At 51.5% G+C, this 12,509-nt stretch overlaps 2 protein-coding genes across 2 annotated transcripts; one reads left to right on the top strand and one right to left on the bottom strand.

Annotated features, from left to right (window-relative positions):
* Positions 1–4,548: 4,548 nt before the first annotated feature.
* On the bottom strand, positions 4,549–6,303 carry BKCO1_670002 (uncharacterized protein; the record flags this gene model as incomplete). The annotated part of the gene is made up of 3 exons (XM_020278332.1): positions 4,549–5,288; positions 5,359–5,821; positions 5,917–6,303. The coding sequence occupies 3 exons, from the start codon at positions 6,301–6,303 to the stop codon at positions 4,549–4,551; spliced, it is 1,590 nt and encodes a 529-aa protein (XP_020126319.1).
* A 509-nt stretch (positions 6,304–6,812) lies between these two features.
* Positions 6,813–12,383, top strand: BKCO1_670001 (helicase; the record flags this gene model as incomplete). Its single annotated transcript, XM_020278321.1, has 5 exons — positions 6,813–7,358; positions 7,505–11,219; positions 11,336–11,536; positions 11,620–11,847; positions 11,965–12,383. 5 exons carry the CDS (start codon positions 6,813–6,815, stop codon positions 12,381–12,383), a joined length of 5,109 nt encoding a protein of 1,702 aa, XP_020126287.1.
* Between the last annotated feature and the right edge of the window lie 126 nt (positions 12,384–12,509).

Below are 12,509 nucleotides of genomic sequence, written 5' to 3'. Positions count from 1 at the left end.
AAGCCTACCTGGAAAAGCGTGACGCTGGCCCTTGCGCGAAAAGCGTGACGCTGGCCCTTTGCGCAGTGCGCGGCGCACTGGAAGCCTACCTGGAAAAGCGTGACGCTGGCCCTTGCGCGAAAAACGTGACGCTGGCCCCTGCGCGAAAATAAGCGTGACGCGGGGTCCTTAAGCGAATGCGCGGCGCACTACTAACCGCATGAAAAATATACTAATCTTTACCTACTTCGTTACTCTGGGACTTTGATTAGTTTTCTATCCTTTAAAATGCCATACGAAGGCTTAAAGAATAGTGTTCTACTATAAGAAGACCGGTCGCAAAGCCTATAAACGACTTACGACGAAGACACGTCCCTCTACCTTATTTTAGGACCCACCGATCCGAAAGCCCCTGCCCCAGAATTCTACGCATTTCTAGAATAATTCGAAGGCTACCTAGGTGGTCTATTCGTCTATGGAAGACTAGTCGTATTTCACACCGGAATAGACCGCGTAAACTGGACCCCCTACCTACTTAACGTAAACGAGATAAGTACATTTACCGAGTTCTAGAAAGGAAAGAAGTATGGTAAACGAATATAGCTCGGACTGTTTACGACGATAGTGGAAAGCACGGTGGCTGCCAACTAGTAGGACTAGGTGTGGCACTGCTGGGGAGTTGTAGTTATTACGGGTAGTAAAGGTAGAGGCAAGCACCTGCTTATCTACGACTGCGATCCGGTGCCAGACGCGGCTTCAAAGCGACGAAGGGATGTTCTACTCGGCTATTAACAACGACTCGTGGCCTTTGCAGAAGCCCAGGCGACACTACTAGGAGTTTGGTACAACACCGACGACTTAGGCATAGGACAGAACCGATGCGTCACACACACCTGCGAGTGGATAAAAAGAATGGTTATGAGCGGCGATAGACCGCTAGAAGACGACGACGAACGGATTTAGAATTACATTAGGTTAGATAGACGCTAGACTTTTTGCACTTCCTAGTAGCGTTATGTTGACCGTAGTCAACATCTTTCATTCAATTTTAATCCGTTTGATCCGTTGTATGAATTGTGTTACTTTTTAAAGAAGTCTAATAGCGCAGTGGATGTTGACCGTAGTTAATATCGTAGGCATAACTTCATAAACAGCCAACCCCCAAGACAATTATTTCCCGCCCGAAAATGAAGAAGAAAATGAAGAGGATTTCGCACCCTTGTTAGTCCGAAGGACTATCCATGTTCCCAGAGAAGTGAGGAGTGTTCTGACGAAAGAGTTTCGGGTTAATGTTGGAGCCGATAAACTAATATATCTTACTGCTGCTTAGCATACCCCAGTTGCTTATCGGTACTGTTGTAAAGGTCTTGTTGGGATCACGCTGAACGCTAGACACGCTAGACGTATCGTTGGGCGTTAGAGGTGTTTGTCGCTGTTTAGAAGAACCCAACCCCGGTGATCGACGAAGAGGTTCTGAGGGACCCGGCGTAGGCGATAAGCGCAACGGCTTAAGCAGACCTGATGTAGACGATGATGATGATGATGATGATGATGATAGATGTGGCGACTTAGAAGAGCCCGGCGCAGGATGAGAGGAATCGGAAGCAGCCAACTCGCTAGTACGTCTTCGCTTATGAGTAGACTGTGTCGCTGGCTGGTCCTTTGACGCATCTCGTGACACGAAAACACGCTTAGGGCCTTTCGGAAACTTCTTGCTAGACGCTGATGTTGCCATTAAAAGCTGAAGGGCATTAGGCCTCTTCGTCTGATCGTACGAGGCCTCCGATTCTTCTGTTATTTGTAGAGATTTATTAGCAACAGCTTTACGTCGATTGCAGGCGTTGTTGACTAAGGTCAACCTTTTTTTTAAGCTACACCATTCTGGCCTTGGCCTTATCTGGCCTCACTTTGGCCTCACTTCAAGAGCGGTTTATACCGTAGTATAAGTCGAGTATGGAGCGCGCTTAGGTTCTTTACTTATATTTTCGGTAGAAGAAGCCGGGATTTAGGTGAGAAACTCGTATCTTAGGTGGGTAGAGTGCTATAAAACTCGTAGATGAGGCAAGAGAAAGTGAGGTGTATCGTGAAGAAGGCTAAGAAGGTGACGAGATTAATTTATATACATTATAAAAAATTTGTTGACTAAGATCAACATAACCGGTAGAGAGATATAGAAAGTAATAAAAAAAGAGCAGTAAACGATTATAATAAAGGTTGAAAAAGAGACATTTCGATCTCGTAAAGAAATTCTGCAACAACCTGATTAAAAATAGAATTTAAATGAAAATCCTTTCGCCGGTAAATAATCGACTTATCTTGATAGTCATCCAGCTGACCCCAATCCGATTTTCTCCATTCGTACTGAGTATTAAGATCACCATTTTTAAAAGCGGTTTGGAGCGCCCGCTTTATATTAGGTGTTAAAGTGACTCTCGTCCACGTTTTATCGGTGGAGGATTGGCTTTGAAGTTGAAAGATATGCCTACGACTAGGCTTCTTAATATGCCAAATGTCCCGAATGATATCTCGTAGTAGAGACTCAGGTAAGGCGGTAGTAATGAAACCGATAGCGTATATCGGTTGTATTCCTTGTCGCCTCGGTAGTAACGAATCGAACGTGAACTGAGGAACCGCAAGAAGATAGATGGAGGCCTTTGTAATAAGCCGTTCGTCGAATTTCTCGATAGACATGGTGGGGAGTTTATCTTGTAATATGGCTCGAAGCTTAGTAGTTAGTCGGCGAAACGGCGTACTTTTCCATTTAGGTGTTATCGAGACATCGAATAGATGCCTTATCTTCTCTTTCTATGTTCCGTCGTTTACCGGAAACCGTTGAGACCCACGCCGGGGTTGTCGACGCGCTAATACATGCCGCGGGCTATAATTAAGCAGCCGTTCGAGTATTTTAAGTGACAAACCACAGAGCCCGTCCATTTCAGAGTCCGAGAGATTCTGCCCGAAGCGGCCGATGGCTAGAAATTTATCCCGTTTAGAAGTTTCGTTCTTAGAAGGGAAGTAGTAGTCCAAGCTACTATCTGAACGTTCGGCTTCTCTTAGTATTTCTGCTTCTAGGCACGCACGGTGTTTCAGCCAATCATCTTCTAGCGAGTTGATGACGGTTAGAACGAATTCCCTGATTACTAAGCCGGCGGCTAACTCCAGAACGACGTTCTCCTCGTCCATATTCGCGCGGATGAAATGACGGAAGGTAATGAATGTTGCGTTTTGACGCTCCATCTCATTCTGGGTTTTTTCGTTCTTCTTTGACCTACGTAAAATGTTGACGGAGAGCGCTAGTTTGCTTTGTGCTTCTTCTGTGTACCGTGGGACAGCGCCTTGCCATAGAACATGCTTGGAAGGGAACCACGCAACACCGTAGCGCTCGACGTAATCTTTTAGCCCTAGACTAATGTGACGTCTCGTCGGAATTCCACGTGAGACCGCCAGCTTAGAGTCACTCCCAGTTTCAGAATAATCCTCGTTAGAATCATCGTCGCTTTTCCCGCGTAGCCTCGAAACCCATATAGATCTGAAATCTTTAGGGTCGCCACCGAGCGAGAGACACGCGATACGCACTATGCTGGCAGCCATAACCGCATTTACTAATTGCTGCTCCATTGGCGTTTGCGATATAGATCCGCTTCTATGCACTGTCTGACTCGCCAGAGCCTTAAGACAGTAGAGCCAACGGTTAAGCTGGTACGTAGTAAAATTATTAGCGTCTGGCGTGGACAACGTCTAAAACGGTTTATGAGCAGTGGTGGATTCTGCCACCGAGGGTACGGTGTTGTTGACCGTAGTCAACATCGTGCCCCTATCTGCCAGCCGTTCTCTGCTTAGGGCAGCAGTCAGAATATCGAGTCGAAAGCGGTATTCTTGTCGGACACTAAAGCTGTACGTTTGAGAACCGTGGAGAGCATCGACAACATGCTTCTTAGAGGCTGTATATCCTTTTCGAAGCAACTCGCGTAGGTTCTGCTGCGCAGTACGTCCGAACCGGTTATTGGCTTTGTACCAATCCTCTAGAGTCTCTTGGGACAACGTTAGGCCCTCAAATAGTCGGTTTTTAAACAAGCTGTGCCCTTTAATAGGTGACGCGAATAATTCTTTGTGTATGTTATACGCCTTTGCATAGGCTATGCCAGCTTGCTTTCGCCACAGGTTTGTTTCTCCTAACTCGACTGATGTAGACCCGGCGTCTCGCGTGAGTGACTAATGGTAGAACGTCGATCGGGTCTTAAAACGATTTGAAGATGCCCCAGGACACGCAAGCTGATCGGCCCAATGATTAAGACACTTTGTCTTTCGTAGTAAAGTGATGCCCGGCTCTAAGGGTGTATCTTCAACCGCTAAGTCGACCCAGCAACTATGAGCTGGAAAGAAGGCGTCGTTGTAGAAGAAGTGTGTTTGTAGGTGTTGTGTGAAGTCGTTTACCGCCTCCGTCAGTGACGGACGCTTTATCGACAGCTTAAGATTATGGCCCGAGACAACTAGAAACAAGCCCTGAAACGAGTCCCGTGGTACTTTAGAGCATCCGGTGTAGTTCCGGGCCGCCTTTTCCACTTCACTCTAGAAAGAAGCCAGGTATTTAGAAGGAATCGTGTACTGCACGTCTATCGCTGCGCTTGTTCCAGACACGAAGTCTTGACGCCTAACCTTAGACTTGTTGTCTGCATCCTGGAAGCTTACTGGGTGGTGTTGGACGACGTCAGGCGGACAGACTAATCTTAAGGAAGGGGCAACTATCCGATCGATCCACTCCTTCTGGAAAACGTCACTGACGTGGACCTCTTCGTTCCAAACGGGCATATTAGGAAAGAAAACATGGCAGTTGTAGAACGTAGAAGAAGATGTTCCTGTTCCCAGTCGTAATTGTCGAGTGCGATGCAGTTTCCTTGACCGTATAAGAACGCGTTGATTCTGTTTGATTGACCGCATGTATGGTGGTCGATAGGCAAGTTTAAACCCCTCGCGGTAAGCAGATAAGCCGTTGATCTCTGCGATGAAACTATCCACGTCCCAAGATCGACCAACTGGTGCGTCGCGTAGTTCCTCTTCCTCGAGTTCGGATTCAAGTAAACTCAAACTTGGCAAAGGGTTCTCTCCTTCCCCGCCGCCCGCTAGTATTTCTTCCCACGGAACTTCGTTGGTCGGGTGTCCGGACGGTTGGGCGGGGATCATTCCGTCGAATTCCAGGGGAAAACAGGTGACACCGGTGTCCAGATTACTGGTTATACGGTTGCGCCAGAAATTCACAAAAGCGCGAAGAGAATACGATCCGTTGAGGGGTCTGTCGCCGGGGGAATCGTCTACAGAACGCGAAACGCTTTAGTATTAGATTGGTAAATATATTATAGCAGCTAATAATATTAGACTCACCACACATGCAGTCCGAGTGTTTTACTCGTTGGATGAGGTCCGTTGCGAGGTCTCGAGCGGCACAATCAGGATCAGGCTCGTCCAAACTTTGCTCGGTGTTTTCAATGAAAGAGATATCATCGGTGTCGTCGTCGCTTGTTTGGGATGAAGTAGACGCAGACGATGAGCTTGGCATGAAGTCTCCATCATTCATAGAATTACCGGCTGCACTTTGCTTTTCCATTATGGGGTGAGCAGCGGACGTCATTGTCAGGGGAGTAATCCCACTCAATAACGAAGAAGTAGAAGAGCCATCAACATCAGATTCGACATCGCCGAAGTGACCATCACCATCGTCAAATTTGCCATCGTTCTGATCACTACTAACTGGAGACGTTGCGTCACCTTGGTAGCACGATCCACCAGTTGGGGCGATGTTGACCCTGGTCAACATAACCTCACTACCCTGCGCAAAGGGCTCGTTCTATTACCAGAGTCAGCGCAAATGCAAAGGAAGAATTTAAGACTAAAATTCAACACAGCAATATCCTTAGATATTCCAGTTATCGTGGTACTCACCTCGTTACCACTATCTCTTTCCAGAAGACTGGACGCTTCTACATCCTCTGCATTCGGGCCATAGGCGCCATGATGTGAACCTTCCGAGGAAACGTTACTCGCTCGAGCTTCGTTCATTTCTGGGCCTGTCTCGCGCGCAGGCGAATAAGACGACGCAACCGAAGGCGAAGTAGATAATCGTAGCAACGTGCTAGCATATGGACCAACTTCAGGTGATACCCTACCATCAGAAATGCCTTGCGTGGGTGAGATTTCTTCGGTGTCTTGCACTTCGGGTGCTGGCGACTGATTTTTCAAGCGGGCTTTTCTCTTTCGTTCCCGATACCGACGCGATCGAGCAGCGGCAGTCGCCCGCTTTTCTTCAATAGTCTTCGGGCCCCTCGGCATACCGGCGATCGGTTTTGATGAAGCGCGGGCGTTCGTGGCCGATAGGTGCACGTTTGATGCAGCTCCAACCTGGCGCTTTGGCGGGTGATGTTGACCGAGGTCAACATAACGCACGTGACCGAAACCACGCTAGCCGTATCGCGTTAGGGCCGTGGACCCTGAAGAATGCGGCGCAATATGCCGGGTCGCTGCGCCGTTCCTCGCCCTAAACCAAACACCGCCGCGATCTGCCACACGCAGCCTACCACCCCTGCGCTTACCCGACAACACACGTTCGCACGCATTTCGCCACCCAAAAATATCGATTCTCGAGGGCTTAGAACCCCGATACCTCACTCAGGTAAGGCTGCATCGCTCTGCGCGATAGAGAACCCGGGGCGAAAGTTTTCGCGCCCAGACTCGCGCTTGACACTGAAGCTGAAGCTAAAATGCGCTAGGCCGGAAGAAGCACCGCCGCCCGCACGGACCACATTTGTAGACCGTAGTCAACATTGCCCGCTCCAGCAAAGATGCCACCCAAGAAGAGCGCCGCTTCGGGTCGCAGCGCGACGTCGAAGAGCACCAAACCCGCCAAAGCGTCGCAGAAGAATTCGATTGGGAATGATGAGGATGACAATGAAGAAACCGCTGCCCCAAAGGCGAAGGCCGCGTCTGGGAAAAAATCGAAGAAGAATTCGGCTGGGAATGATGAGGATGACCATGAAGAAACCGCTGCCCCAAAGGCGAAGGTCACGTCTGGGAAAAAAACGAAGAAGAATGTGGACGAGACTGTCGCTGTCCCGGAGCCTGAGCCTCCCATGGAATTAAAAAGAAAGGCCAGCTCCAATCCGAAGGGCGTCCGAATCGTTCACGCTGTTCGACTCGAAAACAACGGCGCTCTTCTCGCCGGCTATCTCGGCTTTCAACATACCGGTCAACTGAAGGAGTTCTTCGCGGATCCTCGCGTAGACAAGCTGCTTAAGACGTGGGACGAATCTCGTACCGCAAACTATGGTTGCGACTATGCCGTTGTCAAGCAGCAGGGAATCGTTACTATTGACCGCGTTTTCGACATCGTGCGCTTGTCCACTCAGAAGAAGCCCGTCACAGCNGGGCGAAAGTTTTCGCGCCCAGACTCGCGCTTGACACTGAAGCTGAAGCTAAAATGCGCTAGGCCGGAAGAAGCACCGCCGCCCGCACGGACCACATTTGTAGACCGTAGTCAACATTGCCCGCTCCAGCAAAGATGCCACCCAAGAAGAGCGCCGCTTCGGGTCGCAGCGCGACGTCGAAGAGCACCAAACCCGCCAAAGCGTCGCAGAAGAATTCGATTGGGAATGATGAGGATGACAATGAAGAAACCGCTGCCCCAAAGGCGAAGGTCACGTCTGGGAAAAAAACGAAGAAGAATGTGGACGAGACTGTCGCTGTCCCGGAGCCTGAGCCTCCCATGGAATTAAAAAGAAAGGCCAGCTCCAATCCGAAGGGCGTCCGAATCGTTCACGCTGTTCGACTCGAAAACAACGGCGCTCTTCTCGCCGGCTATCTCGGCTTTCAACATACCGGTCAACTGAAGGAGTTCTTCGCGGATCCTCGCGTAGACAAGCTGCTTAAGACGTGGGACGAATCTCGTACCGCAAACTATGGTTGCGACTATGCCGTTGTCAAGCAGCAGGGAATCGTTACTATTGACCGCGTTTTCGACATCGTGCGCTTGTCCACTCAGAAGAAGCCCGTCACAGCAGAGTTCCTCGAGCAGACGACCCTCCCCTTTACAGGGAAATCCTTTGAAGAGGACTTTATGCAGTCCAACGACCCATGCCGAGCCGTTGTCGCCAACCTTATCCCCATGTTTACGCTGATGAGGCTTCACCCCGAGTGCTTCCCCAAGGCCACCGACGACGACGTTGACGGAGCGAACGGCTTTATCGGCGGATACACAGCCGAAAGCTGGTCCCGGGCACTCTGGGCTGTTAGACACTGGAGGAAGTCCAAACAAAAATCGAAGGACGACGATGAAAAGGGTACTTCCAAGGCACAGCGAAAGCAGGCGCTGCTCCCATATTTGCTCACCGACGCCGAGGCCGCAGGTCGTTTCAGCGACGAGGGGCAGGCCGCTATGTTGACTATGGTCAACAACCCGGACATGCTCGCCGAAGAAGCAGAGGACCAGGAGGAACTCGACGCGGCTGCCGCAGAAGAACAGGAGAAAGCCGAGGCACTGCAGGACCTAGGGTCCATCGATCTCTCTTTCTTAGACAACCTGCGGGTCTCCGGCAACCCCATCCCGGACGAGGTTTTGCCTAGGCTACCCGAGCGTACCATCGAAACCTTTCTCCTCTCAATGGGTGCAAAGGCCAAGAAGCAGTTGCTCTGGCCGCCGCCCGAGCACGAAGCACACTCCTTCAATCACACCGACGAGATCGCGGTTGCCAGGCATCAGGCGTCCGCCACAGTCGAACAAACCAAGCATCCCGAGAAAGATGACGAGATGCTGGAGACCGAGGCTTTCTGGGAACTCCAGAGGGCTATAAACAGCGTCAGCAGCGAAGCGCCTGACTTCGCCGAGGCCTGTTCTCTCCTCCAGTTCAACCCGAAAGTCCCGAATGAGTGGAAGGTTGGTTTTCGCCATCTCAAGGACTACCAGGTGCCTGCGGTCGCGTGGGCACTTATCATGCTCACGAGTGGTGGTGGCTGCGGCATCATTGGCGACGATGTCGGTCTCGGCAAGACCGCTGAAGCGGTCTGTACCATGGTCTTACTGCCCACGGTTGGGGAACGTCTTACAAAATCGGCGCCGAAGGACAACCGCACCATCCGCCAGGAAGAAGCCCAAGCTCTGCTGCCTCAACGAGAGGAACAAGCACTGAAGGAAGATCTCCCAGACACCCTCGTTGACGACTTCACCCGCCTGCAGCCCGTCAACACGTTGACGCTGGAGCACCTTCGCGTTCAGGCCCGCCGTTATAAGCCGACCCTCTTGGTCATTCCTAGCGTCGCGCTGCAGGGATGGAGGGCGGAGATGGGCCTTCAGTCGTCCCTTGTCGCCCGTCTCTGGATGGGCGACAAGGCGCGCTCCGATTGGACCGACCTTAAGGAGTTGGTTGATGGCAACGCAGCTGACTTACGTGCGGCTGTCGATGCCTTGGACGCGAACGACCCGAACACCCAACGGCATATCTTCATAACGACGTACCAAACGCTTCGTCTTCGATCCCTACAACACGCCACCGTTGGTAGGACTCCCAAGCGCTCGAGACGCAGGCCCGCCCAGCCCTCCGATTCAGACTCTGAGGACGGCGACGATGAAGACGGCGGAAGGTTGAGCGAAGAGCAAATTCGCAACATGCGCTCACTTCTGCAAGGACTTTTCGGCCTCGTCGTACTTGATGAGGCCCACATGGCAAAAAACGCTAGGTCAAGGACGAATCTCGCTATCCGCCGCCTAAACGCCGAGAAGATCTTGTGTTTGACCGCTACCCCGACCCCGAATCGCCTATACGATTTGAAAGGCCCCCTCACTTTGTTCTGGGAGTGCCTCAAACGTAGCTTCCCCTCGAACCCCCCTAGCAGCGAAACGGATAGCAACTTCGACGCCGGCTCAGACGAAGAAAGTGAGCACGACGAGATTGTCGACCTCGATAAGTACGAGAAGATGACGGGCATGTTGACCAAGGTCAACATGGGCCACTCCCTCCGGCCCTTTCAACAATTTCTCAACCCATCCGCTTACGGTCGCATCATTGGCTCGGCCTCCATCACGAGCAGCAGCATTCAGGTGATGGTCCGACCAATTCTCTCGGCCATAATGCTCCGGCGCGTCAAAGGGCAAGTATTTAAGCGTCAGAACCAATCCACCATCATCGCTGGGACCGTGCCGCCCTTCAAGGTCACCGTTCGAGAGCTTCGCATGAACGCTGAGCAGGCCGCCCTCTACTTAGCCGCACACCGTTCTTTAGTCGATAAGCTCGAAGATAAGGACAAGAAGAAGGCTCGTCAAGACGATGATAAAGCGAGTGGGGTTCTCAACATGCACGCCCACCGCTTTCTTTGTCACGCGGTGTTCGACCCTGTTTTAGACGCCTATAGAAAAAACCCCAAGGAGATAACCGCCGCTAAGCTGGCGACGTACACCTCGAAGGACGACGCTGGGTACTCTCTTTACCACCGGATCACGCGCCCGCGGCCAGGCTATCCACCCCACGACAGCCGTATCCTCCGCGCCAAGCTTATGGCCTCTTCCTCAGTCAAGCTGCAGGACCTGTGCGGCATCATTCAGAATGTTTGCTACGAAGGCGGCCACAAATTGATGGTGTTTGCCGTCTGGCCGGCGGTGTTAACTGAGATTGAGATGTTCTTGACCACCTTAGGCATCCCTTTTTACAGTATCCGCGCCGCCTTTAGCCAACCGCAGAGGCAATCGGCCCTGGCAAAGTTCAACGACCCGGCCGACGAAGTCAAAATTCTCCTCTGCTCTAGCCGCACAGCGTCTACGAGTTTCAACGCGCAAGCTGCATGCCACCACTTGGCTATTCTGGAACTGGACTGGTCCTTAGCCACCATCGATCAGATCATAGGTCGGTTATGGCGAGTGGGGCAGTCAAAGATCGTCGATGTGTACATTCTCGTGGTGGACTTTACCTACGACCAAGTTCTGCAAGCAAGGGCAACTAAAAAAGCCTTAGCCCAGCTAGCCTCGCAGGCGCGAATCAAAGAGAAGCCTGACGACGACGACAACGAGGAGGACGAGAACGAGGACGAGACCGCCGATGACAAGGCGGAAGCAGAGGACAGCACTGAAAATGCTAAGGTGAACCAGTGCATCGAGTACTACACTCGTCTTTATGGTTTCCGCTCTCCGAGGCACGAGTGGGACAACGCTCGTGATCTCGCTGCCAAAGACAACCTGGAAACCGAAAAGGGTTTCTGCATGAAAGGTAAGTTGCTTCCGACATTCCCGCCTATGTTGACCATGGTCAACATCCCTTGCCCACTACAGCAACCCCAAGCATTTAAACTCCAATACACGTTTTACTAACCACATGACATATAGGCCGTCCTAATATCCTTACGCGTTACCGGCCTCAGCTTCCTCTTAGTGGCCTCTCGAACTCGTTCGCCACCCCCGAGTACGGCAACAAGCAGGCAACCCTGGACCGTTTCGTGTCCAAGAAGACCACCGCAGCATCTGCGACGGAGAATGAGAAGAGTCACGATACCACCGAGGCTACCTTAGCCGATGATCCCATCTTGGGTTAGTGATTGTCCATCTATGTTGACTATGGTCAACATAGCTGCAGTACTTTGTTGTAGGCATATTCGCTGACAACTGCTTAGATGACGACAATAACCCGGGCCCGGCCACCACGTTCTCCGCTCCTCCACCACGTCCAGCTCAGCCTGCGAAGAAACTTCCTGCGAAGAAACAGCCTGGCGAGTCTAGGTTTATTGCACAGTACGCCAAGGAAAAAGAGGAGAAGGAGAAAGAGGAGAAGGCGAAGAAGGAGTCGTCGAAGCCCTCAGGGCCGCGCAAGACGTCGGGTCGACAAGGCAAGAAAGGTCGCGGTATGTTCGGCCGCCCCGCCTTTCGCCTTGGAGAACGTGCTCGCAACGGCTCAATTATACCATCCGACGGACGTTCACTCGTTAGAAATTACTCAACTAACAAGCTTGTGCCGATAGACAACGACGGCAACCCTTCACAGGAGAGCGACGCCGACGAGCCCTCGCCGCTTCGGCGCTCTAGTCGAGGCAAGGCCTCCTCGCAAGAGTCGCTAGTTTCTACTGCACCTGCCAAGCGGAAGAGGCAGCATGAGGATTTCGGCGCGGACGCTCCAGACTCACCTCGCCCGAAGCGCCAACGTGGCAAGCCTGCGGCCACGGATGCAAAGAAAACCAGCGCTAAGGCTTCAGTGGATGACGACGCTAAGAAAAAGGCGAACCGCGACCGCGCAGTTAAGTCTGCTAATACTCGGAAGGCCAACAAGGCTAAGGAGAAGGAGGAAGCTGAGAAAAGCCTTCCTCAGCCACCTACCCCCTCCGATATCACGGCTACGGAGGTTGAACGAATGGACGCGGAACTTAACTCGATCTCGGACTAAAAGAAGAATTACAATAATGGACTATTAAAAAGAGTTAATGGGCTTTCGATAATAATAGGTTTTCTTTTTAGCGATGAAGGAAAAACAAAAAAAAAGAGGGCTACGTAGTCTGAAAATAGAAAAATC

This window comes from Diplodia corticola (assembly GCF_001883845.1).
Source record: "Diplodia corticola strain CBS 112549 chromosome Unknown scaffold67, whole genome shotgun sequence".
Lineage (NCBI taxonomy): Eukaryota > Fungi > Ascomycota > Dothideomycetes > Botryosphaeriales > Botryosphaeriaceae > Diplodia > Diplodia corticola.
Note: the sequence above shows the minus strand (reverse complement) of the source record. Positions and strands in the feature narration are given on the sequence as shown.